General features: G+C 33.4%; 1 protein-coding gene across 1 annotated transcript; it reads right to left on the bottom strand.

Moving 5' to 3' along the window:
* Positions 1-5,576: 5,576 nt before the first annotated feature.
* LOC124541014 lies at positions 5,577-12,467 on the bottom strand. Its single transcript, XM_047118788.1, has one exon. It carries the CDS (start codon positions 11,878-11,880, stop codon positions 5,590-5,592), a length of 6,291 nt encoding a protein of 2,096 aa, XP_046974744.1. The 5' UTR covers positions 11,881-12,467; the 3' UTR covers positions 5,577-5,589.
* Between the last annotated feature and the right edge of the window lie 4,679 nt (positions 12,468-17,146).

Here is a 17,146-nt window from a genome sequence, read left to right as displayed (position 1 = left end):
AACATCTCTGTTTATATATACTCTTGTCATTGAAATAGGGAAGGATTAATACGCTGTTAATAAAACATTACATCATTAACAGCCTCTAAATTTCCCAGCGCTTGGCTAAGGCTTTCTCACTCTTTGATATAAAGCTTCAATCCTTCAGGTTTGGAGCATATTTCACCACGCTGCTCTATTACCGGTTGGAATTACGTGGAAATTTTCCTTCGCCGCTTAGCACGAGATGAATTATAAAGACAAATTAAGCACAAGAATATTCATCGGTGTTTGCCTGGGTCAAACCCCCAATCATCGGTAAAGATGCAAGCGTTTTAACCACTGGCTCTTATGTACGCTGGCTGCCAATACGAGTACGCAAAATTATTAAATAGATTACTAGTCGATCACAAAATATTTTTTAGGAATTTCGAAACTTATGGCATATATTGTTTTCATTTCATTTCATTGTAAACTGCAAGTTACTCATGTACATTTGACGCCAAATTATGAAGACATATTTAAATGATCTTTTTTCATATACAGCCCTAGCAATGCCCACAAACCGGCACTTAATTTTTCGCTCCCTAAAATTAATTATTTGTAAAATTGCAACAATTTAGTAAATAACAATCAAGAATCCTTTTAATTTTTTTGCACATATACGACTGGTGCGCTTCAAAATGAGACCATAAGATGATTTTCTGAAATAGTGGTAGTGTAATGTTTAATATAGACTATTCAAAACCACTTCATGAAAGAGATCAGTGAAATTTCCTTGAATAAAATTGATTTGACTTGAAGGGTGAGTGAGATTGTACCTACCTACAGACACGAGGATCATAACATCTGACCACACTACCAATGTCTATCGATGGGGGGGCTATTAGGGATTAGGCTCAATGGCCGTTGGAGCTGATGAATCCTAGAGATCTGGAAACGGCGTAAATCGAACCAGCCGGGTATACTGATATCCTGAAGATGGTGGTCGGAGCTATGGCCCTGACAGAACCCAAAGTCTAGTAGTGGATGATTGAAAAATGATGATGTAAGTGTATAAATGTTATAAGTATAATATAAGGATTTTTCTATATGCATATATATGTCACAAAATCATATAATTATTTTGATTGTGATCACTTAGTTTCAAGATTTGATTCTGAGTGGCCAGTGAGGTCACTCTTTGTCAAGTTGGAAGAACACAGTTGGAGGACTGGTTATTTATTTTACCCAGAGGATAAAAAAATCTGATAGCGTTCTTGCTAATATTTCCCGCCTTCATTATTTATGTAGTTTTTTTTTTTAATTACGTTTTTTTAATTGTATATAGTGAAGGTCTTAATTTTAATAATTCTAATGTAAATACATTTTGGGAAATGGTAAAGATCACATATAAAATGATTACATCATATTAGTCCCGTTTAGTATCAGGCCACAGGTTTGTTAGTGTTAGCCATTTACAACTAAAACATAAATAACCACAGATACTTAAGACTGTACTGGACTTCAAATATAAGGATAACTATATAACTATAAATGTGTAGAAATAAATATATGAAAAGAAATCGTTAAAGAGGTGTCAAATAGAGTTCCTTGCTGTTTTCTCTCAGTAAAAGATGCCTTACGAAGCGGTAGAGATAAACATTGACGAATCAAAAATAATTTATTGTTAAGTTTACTTGCATAACATGTATTACTTATGGTTATAAAAGAAATATACTGACACCACTAACCAAAAAATCTTAAGCAATGAAAGATGCGATATGTGTTTTTTGTGTTTATTTTAAATAACTCCATATAGAATAGACCACAAAGATATAAAATTTCTAAAACATTGTAATTTACGGCAAAAAATGCTTTTTTAACATGTCAATTTAAATTTTCGCGTGAAAACGGATCTATATGTCGTATGACGTCACTGCTGTCTGTCACTGCCCCTCCGATCGTACTTGTCCTCGCTGGCTTTCATACTTATGCTTTTTTTCTCGACCTTTGAGATACTTTTCAACCGACTTCCAAAAGGAGGAGGTTATCAATTCGTCTGTATTTTTTTTTTTTTTATGTTTGTTACCTCATAACTTTTTACTGGGTGGACCGATTTTGATAATTTTTTTTTGTTTGAAAGGTAGTGCTTCCCGTGGGGTCCCATTTTTTTTTTTTTCGATGATGGTATCCGTATGAAAACGACATAAGTCTTAAATTTGCATTATGTATATGCGCGACAAATAGGTGAATAACTCAAAATCACGTTAACCAATTTTGATGATTCTTTTTTTATTATAAAGGATATACTTTAAGGGTAGTTTCGTGAAAGTTTGGTAAGGTTCTGAGCACAGGAGCCATGACAAATTAAGGGAACGGGAGGGAACGGAACAATTCTGAGGAGCACGTTAGCAATACTCGGTCGAATCTTTTATTTATGGGTTACTTGGATATTTGAATCACCTTCTGGAACGTGGTTATGTTCATGTAATTGTCATAATCGAATATTATAATCAACTAGCGACCCGCCCCGACTTCTCACGGGTGCAATACTGATACTAAATATACTAAAGAATTTGTTTATTTACGACATCACATTGCAAACTTCTAAAATTATCAGTGTTTCTTTACTATATTGTTCATTTATTATATACAGAAACCTTCCCCTTGAATTACACTATCTATTAAAAAAAACTACATCAAAATCTGTTGCGTAGTTTTAAAGATATAGGGACAGAGAAAGCGACTTTGTTTTATACTATGTATTGACGGAACTCCTAAACGGCTTACAGTTAGGGTGCGATTTGGGGCAGAATTTCTTTCTGTCTTTAATCAAATTTTGTGTATATGATGTGATGTCATATGATGTACAACATAGCATACAAATAGCTCTTTTGCAAAGTTTTTTTACTGAGGTCGATTACAGCTCATTCAGTTTATGCCGCATGACGTATTAAAGCCGCATTTTCGAAAGTCTATTTTGCTTTATTCGAAAGTTTCTTTTGAAATTGTCCCTGAAGTAGTTTCTGATTCCTATAAACGGCACGCTTAATCTATCCATATTAATAAAATAATGTTAGTCTACATCAGCTTCACTTAAAATTTACATACTCTTTCGCTTCTGTACTGTGTGTTATTTATGCCGAATTTACCTACCTACCTAAAAGAAAGATTTCATTATCTGGGGACTTCTAGTAAGTTCCTAAGATCACAAGATAACTTAACACTTAGAATTCCATCTCACTGTACAAAATTTTATAAAAAATCTTTCACTGTAAAAGCTGTACAATTATGGAATGCATTGCCTCTGTGTATTAAACAAGCAAAAAATCTATCAATTTTTAAAAAGCTTGTGAAAGACCATTTCCTGGCATTGTCTTATGGTGACAATACTTTTAATATTTGATATAGCATTTTGAATGTATGTATGTAAGTATCTATGTATGTATGTATGTATGTATGTATCTATGTATGTATGTATGTATGTAAGTATGTAAGTAAGTATATATTTATATATTTTTGTATGAATATGTGTATGTATATTATAGGATAATTATTATTTAATATAGGTACATTAAACATTATATATATAACATGTGACACCACCCTTCACTGAAATGAAGACTGTGTTTTTAAGCCCATAAGGTTGTCTGGTAGAAATCGCTACCTAGCGATAAGACCGCCTTATTGTGCATCTCATTTTATTTTCTATATATTTAATTTTTATTGTTAAATTACTCTGTTACTGTGGTGTACAATAAAGTATATTATTATTATTATTAAAATCAAAAAATAAATAAAATAGATAGGTATAGTATAGGGTTGGCTGACACCGGCTCCAAATATAACAATAACTATAACTACGTTATATAATCGTAAATTGACTTTTAAGTAGTCTAATATTTTTCATTTTATTTTACCTAGGAGGACTCTCAAAAATGTGTTAAATATGCAATTATTTTTATTAGTTTTTAGTGCATTTTAATTTGTTTTAAAATACTGCTTTGTTTGAAGTCGGTTTTTCTTTTTGTTAAAATTTTATTTATTTGTATTTTAAAACGGACTATCGATACTCCGAAAAAAAGCTTTGTTGACGTATATTTTTTGCCAATTTGTTCATCTACTTCAATAAAGTTTTCAATTAAATGGTTTTTTACTGAAACTTCTAACACGAAACTGAGATAAATGTGGTGTCAAGCTGAAAAGAGGAATCTGGAGTCCGCTTTGACAAACTCAACTTCCATTTTAATTCGAATAAGGTCAGTGCAAGATGGGTCCCAAAACTTCTTTCTGCTATTCAGAAGCAAGAACGTGTGAAGTGCTGTACTCAATTTTTATCTCTTTGTGAAGGCCGACAAAAAGAAGTTTTGGATTCAATTGTAACAGGAGACGAAACTATGGTTCTTTACTATGATCCTTTGTCTAAAAGAGAATCGATGGAGTGGCGTCGTCCAAGCTCACCACGGCCCAAGAAAGCCAAGGTGTCTCAATCACAAAAAAAGATCATGGCCACAATATTTTGGGATTCCCAGGGAATATTACTAGCGGATTTTAAAGAGCGTAACACAACTATAACAGGCGAGTACTACGCTTCCTTACTACATCAATTGCGAGATGCTATTAAAGAAAAGCGTCGAGGAAAATTGTCTCGAGGAGTGTTGCTGCTTCATGACAATGCGCCGGTCCACACAGCGGGTGTTTCCAAGACTGCCATCAAAGAATGCGGGTTCACTGAGCTCGACCATCCACCATATAGCCCTGACTTGGCCCCAAGCGATTTTTATTTATTTTCAAAACTGAAATCTGACTTGCGTGGAAAAAGGTTTAACACGGATGAAGAGGTGAAGTCCGCGGTTTTGGCACATTTTGAAGATAAAACTGCAGACTATTTTTTTAAAGGAATTGAAATGTTAGTAAAGCGATGCGAAAAGTGTATTCAAATAAAAGGGGACTATATTGAAAAATGATAAACGTTGTTTGAGATTTATCCTTCATTTTATAGTTCAGGCCGGAAACTTTTGGACCTTACTACGTACTTCTTTATGCTAATACATTTATATTATAATTATATCGTTTTTATAAAAGTGTAATCGATTTAAGAACGTCATTGGTATGACTGTATAAAATAATACAAGATGTTTTCCCGCGCAAACGGATTATTAAAAAAACAAAAGAGAGTCGCGCGAGTCGTTGCGAAATTCGATTTGTTAACTTCAGGGCAATAATATTTTATAAAAATAATACCAACAATAAATAAATACTATACATTTTACTGGGGTACTTATTAATTATAATTTTAGTTTTGGTAAAATACCAACGAGCAAACTTTATGTGTTCTTAATTAAATTTTAAAATATGTTTATCATAACAAAATATAAGAAACTACATTTATGATATAATAAGAACAAAACAAATACGTACTTATTACAGATATAAGAGAAATTCTGTTATCGATGTATACGAAGAGGTCAATGAGTTATCTTTAAAATGCCGTTTTCCTTTATTTATTTTTATTTCAACATCTTCGTTATAAAAGTCGTGGCGCTAGCAGTTATTGATCTCTTAATTATTAAAAAAGGGGGCAAGTGCGAGTTGAACTCGCGTGAAGAGGGTTCCGTACGATGTTACCTATATGTTTTTTTTAAATCTGACCCAAATTTGTTTGTGGTAACTAAAAAAAGTATGAATGGTCCCTGATTGGAGAGGGATATTACTAAATATATTATCTATTGTTGAATTTTGTCTTGTTGTATATTCTTGAATACGCGGAGTAAGACCGAGTGACAGAAGGTATTCTGATATTTCATTTTTTGATTTGTCCTTAAAATCAATATTAAAGTCACCGGCAATAATAATCTTTTCGTTTGCACTAATAGCCTTTTTAATACATTCGACTGCAATTTTCGGAAGACATCTTGGTGATTTATATACGGTTAAAAATTGAACACCAAATGCTTTGAATTGAAGACATTCACAGTGTCCACCTCCTGGACTATCTATAAATAAACCTTTATTGGAACCGTCATCTAATTCATTGACGTAATTACAATTTATATATGCTATTGCACCCCTTCCGGGATTTGCATTCAATACATTGGGACCGTCTATTCTGCACACTTGCTCAAAACCTTCCAACTCAAAATTGTCGCTTCGAGAGCCCCAAGTTTCTACGAATAATGTAATATGAGATGAATGAATTATACAATCAGCTTTTACATCTAGTAAATGTTTACGCAATGATTGTACATTATGAAAGATTATTTGAATTTCATCTCCTGGTGACTGTAAAACTTCGAACTGGGGTATCAATTTATTTTCTAACAGTCTCATCATTTCCAAATGAACTGCACTTTTTTCTGATACCTTTGCTGGGGGATTGAAATTACCATCTGATGTAACCAAATAAAGGCCACTAGCTGAAGTAGCTCGAGAACAGGCTACATATAACATTGATCGCTTCACATTTCTACTCAAATGAACAACTATTTTTTCCATAGTGCAGCCTTGAGATTTATGAATCGTCATTCCCTCAGCTGGTACTACTGGAAATTGAGACCGATGTACCTTGAGGTTCGATGACTTCCATTGTTTCACTGTATACGTAGAAGTTTCTAGCGGTGTCCACTGAGATTCTATATATGCATGGTGATTCCGGGTATGAACCTCAAATTTATTCCTTGTCGCAATACCGACATTGTTATCAAACTGTAACCACAATCGCAAAGGTCTTCTTTCATTAGTAGTGATATGGCGACCATATTCTATAGCTTTCAGTAATCCTGTAGTGCCATTAACTAGTCCATCAGATGTATCTAGATTTACTGTTATCATATATCGGGCACTTATTTTCACATACAGTATCTTAGGCAAGCCGTATGTCTTCATTGTTGGTAATGCGTTCACTGATTGTAATGCTTTTTTTTTTGCTATCGGATTGGGTGAACCGGAAACTATGTCTATAGCCTTGACAGAACAACCTTCAGTATTCATTAGTGATAATTTTTGTTTGTTGTAATTGTCCACTTCTTTGTTACTTGCAAATAAATGTATAGCACCATCAGCATCAGCAGGTAAGCTGCTCATTTTGAAACACCGCGACTTGATAAGTTGAATATCAATGTGATTCATATTACCAGTAGCCATGTTATTCAAAGCAATAGCAAAATTGAGATCATCCCTCTGACGCATTATTTTAGTCATCGGAAACAGCCGAAATGGTTCCCACAATGGTGCACCAGCTAGAACTGCCATCGGATTACGTCCTGTATTAGGCTGAAAAATCCAGTTGTCTCCAACTGGCGGCAATTGATTAAAATCTCCTACAGAAATAATAGATTTACCAGCAAACGGGACGTCTGTATGAAAAATTTGCTGTAATCTGCGATTAATCTGATTGAAAGTCCTACTTCCCAACATAGATATTTCGTCTAAAATTATTAATTTAACTTTACATAGCTTACTAGCTAATGTGTTAGCCGTGCCTGCCGACAAAGACGGCATAGTACTACCACACTGTGAAATTGGCAAACAGAATGCGTTGTGAACAGTTTGTCCTCCAATACCAAACGCGGCTTTGCCAGTAAAGGCGCAAAGTAATATTTTTATTTCATCTGGGTTAGTTCCAGGCTCACGATTAAAGATTAACATTAAATATTGATAAAGGGCCTTTATCAGCAAGCTTTTACCAACTCCAGCACCGCCGCTGACAAAATAATAAAATGGGAGCTCTAATTGTTGCGTGAACAGATTTCCTAGGTGCAAAACAAAATTTCTTTGGTCACTATTCAACATTCTTAGTAATGCGAGCACATGATCTTCGTTCATTAATAATGGTTGAGCAATTACTCTACATATCAAGTCATTGCCTTGTTCCCCTTGTAATTGCAAACAATGGTCGGGATCAATTTCTTGGGTCTCCAATTCATATTCACCTAGAGCACAGGCTCTTGCTTCAGCTCGATTGTTATCATTTTCTTCATCATCATTTTCTGCATTTCGAACCGCTGCTAATAACGCTTCAAATTCTTCTGGCCCTCCTAAGGAATTGAACTGTATACTTTCTGATTTTATCATATTACATTTATTGAGGAAAATTTCTTCTAAATTTAATTCGTCATTTACAAGCTCTGACTCTTCATTCCTCCAAGGTACATATAACATAATCTGCTCTCTATAAAAGTTATCTGGGTCCTGCTCACGATTATATCGTCGAAAACGTATTATTTTAGGCTTTAATCTTCTTCGTATGTAGCCGTCATTATTTAATAATTGTATCCAGCTACCAGTTGTTCTATCTTCGGTATTTTCTTCCATATTTTCATTCTCGTACGATTTTGATAGCTTAGTTGAATAGGTATAATAGGCAGCAAAATATGCCAAGCTCATTCTTTCGAAATAATCATCCTGTGGTCGATTGATGTAATGGTCTAACAAATTTTTTTGAAATATATCAGTAGAGGAAGCATTCAATGACTTCAATGTTTCCATCGGCTTTAGAATACCTACTCGTTCGTTTGGATGACCCGTATTAATATAAATATCAGCTTCGCTGGCACGAGACAAAGGCAATCCTGCGAGGCAGTAAATAGCTTCTTGCGCAGAAATTTCTGATGAATTGAGAAACACTTTAGATATCGCACGTAGAGATTCTTTTATATTTGCATTACCATTTTTAGCTTCCTCTACAGCAGCTCTAAGTAAGTTGGACATACCTCTGTCAGTTTTATTAATGTAGTCTACAATATAAACTGAACATGCAAAAGGATCTAATATAAACTGGCAATCCATATTCGCCTGCTGTAGTTCTAATATTTTTTTGCAAAACGGATTTAACAAGATATCTTTGGGTTTTCTTTTCAAAAATATTTTTGGTCGTTTGAGTGTAGCTCTTACGGCTAAAATATATTCGGATATAGTTAATCCAGTGGATTTCAAGTAATCATCAAATGTGATATCATTAGAAACATTAGATAGGTCTTCTTTTAACTTTTTAGAATTTTTTTTCCATTTTGCTGTGGAAGGATCGTCTTTATACAATTCAGTCAACAATCTTGTTTTGTCCATTGGAAAGAAAGGTATTCCGAATCTGCATGGTCGGTCTGGTTTTGGGTGACATGTGTGAGTGTGTTTGTGTGTTTGTATTGCTACAAGATCGTTACTTATTTCATTACTGTCACAAGATACGATCATATCAACAAATTTTATGATATTTTCAATAGAAGTTTCGTCTTCGGGAGTATATATTGGTGCACCTTCTATCCACAACATTATGTGTGCATGTGGCGATCCACGATGTTGAAATTCTATCCTATGGTACTGATGGCTAATCTTATTGTCCCCAAATGGTCCTGATGGAACTAACCATGTCTTCATCAATTCTTTAAGCCTTGTTTCAAAAAATGTGACACAAATAAATGGGTCTGATTGAATAAGACGTGCCTTTTCCTCATAAGAGATAGATCGTGCCTCTTTAAGACTAACTTCTCCCTTATCAACAGTTTTTTTAAGTTGTTTTATAAGTTCTGGCCATTTGGCCTCTGCAGCTGACACAGTAACAAAAAGGGTTGGCACTCCGAATTGTCGAACCATAGCGAGTACCTTTTTTTTTTCGTTTTCCCAATGAGCTGGTGAATTTCTCACGTCGCACAAAACTCTATACCCGTCATCATGCTGTATAAGATTATTCAAATACTCATCTTTCAGCAGATTGGAAACTATAATAGGTACAGAATTATTTACTTTTTTTCGTAAGCAGGTCAAAATATTATTTCGCAGCTGTAACATTTGTTGTTTTTTCAACAAAGTAAATAAATAGTCAGCCCTCATGGCTCTCCGGTCAAATCTTGTTATCTCTGATTTCATAATTTCGGAATTACTCAAATTTATTTTGAATTTCCGCTCAACCCCTCCGTGTATTTTAATGAAGCCTAATTCTTCCATATATTCATCATAAATTAGTGACCTTGGTTGATTACCTTCTCCTGGCGCCATTGTAATAGTAACATCTTTTTCATTATCTAATAGAGTTTCTACATTTCCAGGGTTAATATTTTTTTCTTCTTGTGCCAAAACATCACACGTACATTTTTCGAGACAATTTTCGTCATCGGATTGGTCATCGTAAATCCACTCTTCATCATATTTGATACCTATTTTCTTAAACAAATCAGTTTGCACTAAATACTTTGCAGCTTCTCTGATTACGTCCGGCCGGATTCGCTCTTTTCGACCATGCTTATAACACATTCTCCGTTTTAATTCTATTGTAATAATGTGATTATCAGATGGATGTCTAGGCAACGCTGAAATCATAGTATTTACATCCACAGGCACGTTAACAACTCCACCTGTTAATCCATGTTGATAACCAAGGCCCTGCCCTTTTCTTACTATTTTAAGGAATATATGTCTTGGTGAAACCAATCGCTCCTCAAGTGGTGTAAGTTTTTGTAAAACGTCAGGAATATCAGGGAACAGTAAACCATTACTCATTGCTAATCTCGGTATTTTTCCCGCTTTCAAATTATTATGACAAGTGTAGCAAAACATATAATTATTATTATCAGAAAATGTACTTAATTTTATGTTTCTCATGACTTCATCTAGGAAAAAAGACAGATGATTTACTTTTAATGACTTCAGGGAGTTTCTATGCCACAATCTTCCGCAGCACGAACAAATGCTTGTGTGGCCATGTAAAATAGAATCAAAGAATTGTTTTTCAATTTTGTCCCAATCATTTTCAATATTCTGATTTCGTATATTTCGAATTTCGGTTTCACGAGTAGCGTATTCTGGATTTTTACGTGATAAACGATGCGCTATGGTATCACGTTCCTGTTCTAGCGTTTTATATGCAGGATCCTGACGTAAAATATGGTGTGATGCAGTGTTAAGTACCCGTTCGCGTTCCCTGTAAGTACGATCCTGACGTGAAATGCGACGCGAAACAGTATTGCGTTTTTGCTCCGTCTTGCGTCTACGAGGTACTGAACGTTGCAGTTTTTTCGACTCTTTATCTCGCTCTTTTTTTCTATTTTTAGTGTCATCACTACATCTGGATAATCTTTCTCGTTTGAGGTTATTCTCTAATATCCTTGACGATTTTCTTTTACAAGCAATAAGCGAAGTACTTTTTACTGGGCTGAAATTACTATTTATAGGGGCGTTCTGATCATACGAACAATTAGGATTTTCCAATGTTTCATAGGAAACAGGAATAGTAATCGAGAGAACAGTTTTCCCTAAAACCTCTATTTGACTACAGTTCGATAGTTTATTGATTTTTTGGCGCCTTTTTTTGTTTCTTTCACCAATACGTTTTCTTTCTAACTTAGTGCCACAGTATTTGTTTTGGGGACGTCCACCACGATTAATAACTGTAGACGGAAATTCTGTTAGCCTATGTGTTAAAAGAATGTTTAAAGTATGACTTCTTAAAAACTCGACATTGAATTTAATATTACATGGATCAAGGCCTAACACAATTGAAGTACTAAATGCTATTGCGTATAAGCCGCAATCAATCAAATTTGGTTGTTTTTGTACAACAGGAAATATGATTTCATTTTCTAGAATGTAAGGAAACAATTTTCTCAAATACTCTGCCTGTATTTCACTAAGATTTTTATACAAACTATCATAAACTTTGAGCGTATGAGATGAATAATAGACACAAACCCAATGCCCAACTTTCGAAAAATCGTCAGAATCAGGACGAAATAAAACCTGTAGAAAATTTGAGTTCGGATCAACAGGGAGAGCTTTTTGGCGCAATCTCTCTGTTGTTATCTCATAAACACTTCGGTTTTGATACCCATGAACTACTCTAAGTAAGGAGTTAAACTCCTCCACAACATCTTCTTCAACATAACTACCATTATCCAACAGATAGTTATATGATAACTGTACAGAAGTCATTTTCAATAGGGAAAAATATTTTTTGTGAAATATTTTTTTTTGTAATAAATCTTACTACGATAGAAACGACGAAAATTATCACATCAATATATAGAAGTCTGGGATACGTCTGCAGCATAGGGAGCCGACCGCGCGAATGAGCCGCGCGGGCCTTGTGTCTGTGACATAGACTCGAAATCCCCACCACACTCGCAGCGCAGCGCGCATCACATTAATATTACTCCAGCCAATACGTCATTAAATGCTTCAAAAACGTTCGATTTTTAATTTTCTTTCTTTAAATTATTAATCGAATATGAAAAACAAACAACCCCTGAAGAAAATTATAAGACTTATTGTTTAAAAAACCAATTGCTTAAACAATCATTTTATTACAATATTTTGTAATATATTTATCAGAGATCGAGACATTTGTATAACAATAGATTAATTATACCTCGAATTTTTGACGCTATAAAGCAATGAGAATGTTAAATTTTAATCGAGTGTAATCGAAATATGTTTTCTTTTCAAACTGTGAAAATTTTGTATTTGATAAGATTACCGACCAATGAAAATATATATAATGTAGAGATGAATTTTTTAATATATTTTAATCACTTTGATCGGACTGACTAGTGGAGGGCACGACCTTGGGGAAATCTATTGAGATGAAAATGTGCGTAAAGGTAGTATTCCAGGTATATATGTATATATTACCTGTATAATATATGTATATATGTATATACTGTATAATATAGGTATATATGTATATATTATTATTTATTTATATTTTCTTTCATTGATTATAAAAATAAAATGACTGTTTCTTAGTTATTCTTTATTATTAATTTTTTCCCTTTTATTTTTTGTAAATTTCTATTTATTTATGATCTGCGGTGAAAATTAGAGGTAAGTAGAAAATGAAATATAATCTCCCATACGAAATATTTTCAATTTATATTTTATAATGATTATTATTCGGAAGCATGTACCATTTGATCATGATTTATAATTAAATAATATTTTTAAATAAATTAAAAAAAAATCGTATAACACATTACATTTTATTTTTCACCTACCTATAATTTTAACTGCAAATAATAGATGAATTAAAATTTACGAATAATTGAAGGAAAAAAATAATAATAAAAAATAAAAAAGAATCAGTCACATTCTTATAATTAAAAGAAAAAAAAATATGAATAACTTAAAAAAAAAAGTTTAATTATGGACTCGAATACTACTTCTATGCACATTTTCATCCTGATCGGTTTTCCCATAAATTCTACATTTAAATTTTTAATTTTTCTAAACGATTCATACTATAACACTTTTATGTCTTCATTGATTTGTTTACAACTATATTATTGAAACAAGACACTAGCGCACAAATCTGTCTCAAGTAGAGCAACGTGAAGGTCATGTCTCATAATGCCGTAGTAAGGGCCCGCGCCTTACTAAGCATTTATTTGTCATACCGCGGGCGGAATTAAATTGAAAAATTAATTAATATCTCCTAAAACATTGGTCGTAGAATGCTCATTATGGGCTTATTTTTTTCGTTAAATATTCATCTACAAACCGATTTAACAAAACTTAACATTGGAGTTAAAAATATGTTCTCCCACACATTCCACCTGCAAATGTAAGTTGGTACGCACAATATTGAGTGATTTACCATGTTATTTTAATATCATGGACTTCTTATAGGTTTTCCTATAATCTATAAGGAGAAAACTAATTTCTGTATTTTTTTCAAAATTTTAGGTTCAGTAGTTTCGGAGATAAGGGGGGGGGAATGGTCGATTTTCGTCTATTTTCTTGAATAACTTGGAAACTATTTATTTTAAAATTACAAAAAAAAACATTTAAGATCTTCTCAACAAGACCTTTCATTTGATATGCCACACGATGCAGTTTTCAGATATTTTTTTTTTAATTTTCCCCTTCCCCCCCAAAATGACCCCCCATATACAGATTTCATCTACTCACGTCACACCTCTGTGTTTGGGTTACAGGAATTGATATGTGTACCAAATTTCAACTTAATCGGTCTAATAGATTCGGAGATAATTGACTGTAAGCGACGGACGGACAGACACACGAGTGATCCTATAAGGGTTCCGTTTTTGTATTCAGACGTACGGAACCCTAAAAACGCAAATAATTTTCGTTTCCATGTTAAATATTTTACAACAATAACCTCAAATAAGTAGTCATAACAGGAGTGACGTCACTGGACGCTATATTTGAAATACGTTCCGTTTCAGGTTGCTTCAATCCGTAATTATTGGTAAAAAACAAAATTATATCAAATATGAACCTTGCAGTGGCCTTTTTTATGTTTTTTTAACATTTTAATAGCAAATTTTTCATAAATATTATATCTGCATGTTCCCTATTCTGAAAAACTAATAAAACATCTGAAATAACGGTTTTTTATTATTATTTTCTCTTGTATTAATAATATGACTTCTTTACCAATGTATTTGTTACGAATTAATTGAATTAATGAAACGGCAAAGTTAAAAGAATCTGTGGAGTTCTATTATAGAAACGGATACCTTGCCTCAAGAAGGATTTACTTTGCGGAGTCTGAAACTTGGCGTTATAAGCTTATCCTTACTCCTAGTGCATATACAATGATTATCGCTGATTTTATCAAAGTGATCAATGTTACTGTGAATATACATAATATAATGACGTAACGTCGACATGGCACCTCAACGTGGATGGGCGCTCCTTCTAGAGTGATCGGTTTTATATAATTATGTTTTGTCTCTTTCTCTCAAATTGAGAGCGGTGATGGACCAGTGGTTTGAAATGGTACATCTTAACCGATGATTTCGGGTTCAAACCCAGGCAAGCACCACTATATATACGTGCTTAATTTGTGTTTATAATTCATCTCGTGCTCGGCGGTGAAGGAAAACATCGTGAGGAAACCTGCATGTGTCTAATTTCATCGAAATTCTGCCACATGTGCATTCCACCAACCCGCATTGGAACAGCGTGGTGGAATATGTTCCAAACCCTCTCCTTAATGCGAGAGGAGGCCTTACCCCAGCAGTGGAAAATTTACAGGCTGTTACTTTACTATACTTACATTTGTCTCTTTCTCTCAACTTAAATTTAATGAAATCGTAAATTTATTAAGAATAGTTCTAATCTAAATGTGAAAGTAACTCTGTCTGTCTGTCCGTCTATCTTTCATGACCAAACTGCTGAACCAAATATGATGAAATTTTAGTATGAAGCAAACTTGAACACCAAGAACGGATATACTTTTTTCCTGACAGATGACAATTCCCCTTAAACGCGAGCGGAGCTGGGGGCAAATACAAGTTTACATAAAATAGGTCGTAATTAGAAAACCGTCTGATTTTACGAAGGATTATTATATCTAAATGCTTCAATTATATACTATACAATTAATTCAATCGATAATATTTGTGTAGTGAGTTTAATTGGTAATAATGAAATAATAAATATAATAAAAGGCATTGATATTTATTTATTTAGATTTATATATATGATATATTTGTGTGCTTAATTTGTGTTTATAATTCATCTCGTTTTCGAAGGTGAAGGAAAACGTCGTGAGGAAACCTCCATGTGTCAAATTCCATAGAAATTCTGCCACATGTTTATTCCACCGACCCGCATTGGAACAGCGCGGTTGAATATGTTCCAAACCTTCTCCTCAAAGGGAGTAGCCTTAGCTCAGTAGTAGGAAATTTACAGGATGTTACTTTACCTTACTTTACTTTTATTTGATTGAATGGCTAGGGCTGATGATTAATACAAGAAATAAGAATAAACTTGTAACCCCCAGTTTCCGTTTGCATACGGTAAATAGAACGTTTTTGGGCAATGGTATACGCATATATAATAAGATACCGGAAAATATAATCAATTTACCATTTTCAAAATTTAAAAATATTATTAAGACTAAATTAATCAATAAATCATACTATTCATTAAAAGAGTACTTTTTAGAAAGAAACGCCTGGAGTTAGGCTCGTGTTCCATGATAGGACGCTAATTACTGTCAATAACAGCATTGTAAATGTGTTTATTTGAAAAGAGCAACTATGCGAGTTTCTTGCCGTTTCTTCTCGCTAGAAGCTGCTTTCCGAAACGGTGGTAGTATTTGATTATTGACGATTCAAAAACGCTTCATTGTGAAGTTTACTTGAATAAAATTGATTTGATTTGATTTGATTTGATTTGATTTGAAGTTTGATTGAAAAAGCGTCATTCTACGTCCAACTACGGAAAATCAGTCACGTGATAGTAATTTAACTAAATGTATTTATTTTTTCTCTCTGGAAAAACGCATTACGCGGAAGAATTTTAGTGAAATTAGACACATGCAGGTTACCTTGCGATGTTTTCCTTCACCGCCGAAATTAAAAAAGAAAGAAAAATTATAAACACAAATTAAGCACATATAATTGTATAGTGGTGCTTGCCTGGGTTTGAACCCGAAATCATCGGTTAAGATGCACGTGTTCTAACCACTGGGCCATCTCGGCTCTTCAATCAAATGTCGTCATTCAATGAACGCTAGTCACACAATCAAATAGCAGATTCAATCAGATGACTGCGACATGTATATTATATTTGTAATTTTATTCTGAAACGGAAACAGTTTAAATAAGATTTGATTGATTTATCCAAGGTAATTTTTTTATCAATTACTCGATCTATTACGAAGCGAACGTTAATTAAGTGAAGCTAGTCTAGTAGTTACTCTTTTTCAACATTTAAAAAATACAAAGTCAAGTTAGTTAAATACAATTATTTAAATTAATATATCCTGCTTGGAAGTCAAGAGGTATTAACTCCACGCTTTTTAATAAATTATAAAATCTTGTATCGAATAATATACCTTTTTTACCAGTGTATTTTTTATAAACGATTTGAATTTACGAAACGGCAAAGTTGAAAATGTCTGCGGAATTTTATTATAGAAACAGATACGTACATAATTTTGACTTTGCGGAGTCGGAAACTTGGCGTTATAAGCTTATCCTTACTCCTAGTGCACATACAATGATTATCACTGATTTTATCAAAGTGATCAATGTTACTGTGAATATACATAATATTGTTGTAAATATACTGTGCCTTAATATCTTAATATCCGAATTCATCGCATGATTCGTAAGGTTGATTTATCTTGTGCACTTTTAGAAAGAACGGAAATCTATAATTATTATTTAAATATACTATATAATATTTGTCACGTGCGGGTACATAAAACATTTAATTTTATAAT

Source organism: Vanessa cardui, chromosome 27 (genome assembly GCF_905220365.1).
Source record: "Vanessa cardui chromosome 27, ilVanCard2.1, whole genome shotgun sequence".
Taxonomy (NCBI): domain Eukaryota; kingdom Metazoa; phylum Arthropoda; class Insecta; order Lepidoptera; family Nymphalidae; genus Vanessa; species Vanessa cardui.
This window is presented reverse-complemented; position numbering and strand designations above follow the sequence as displayed.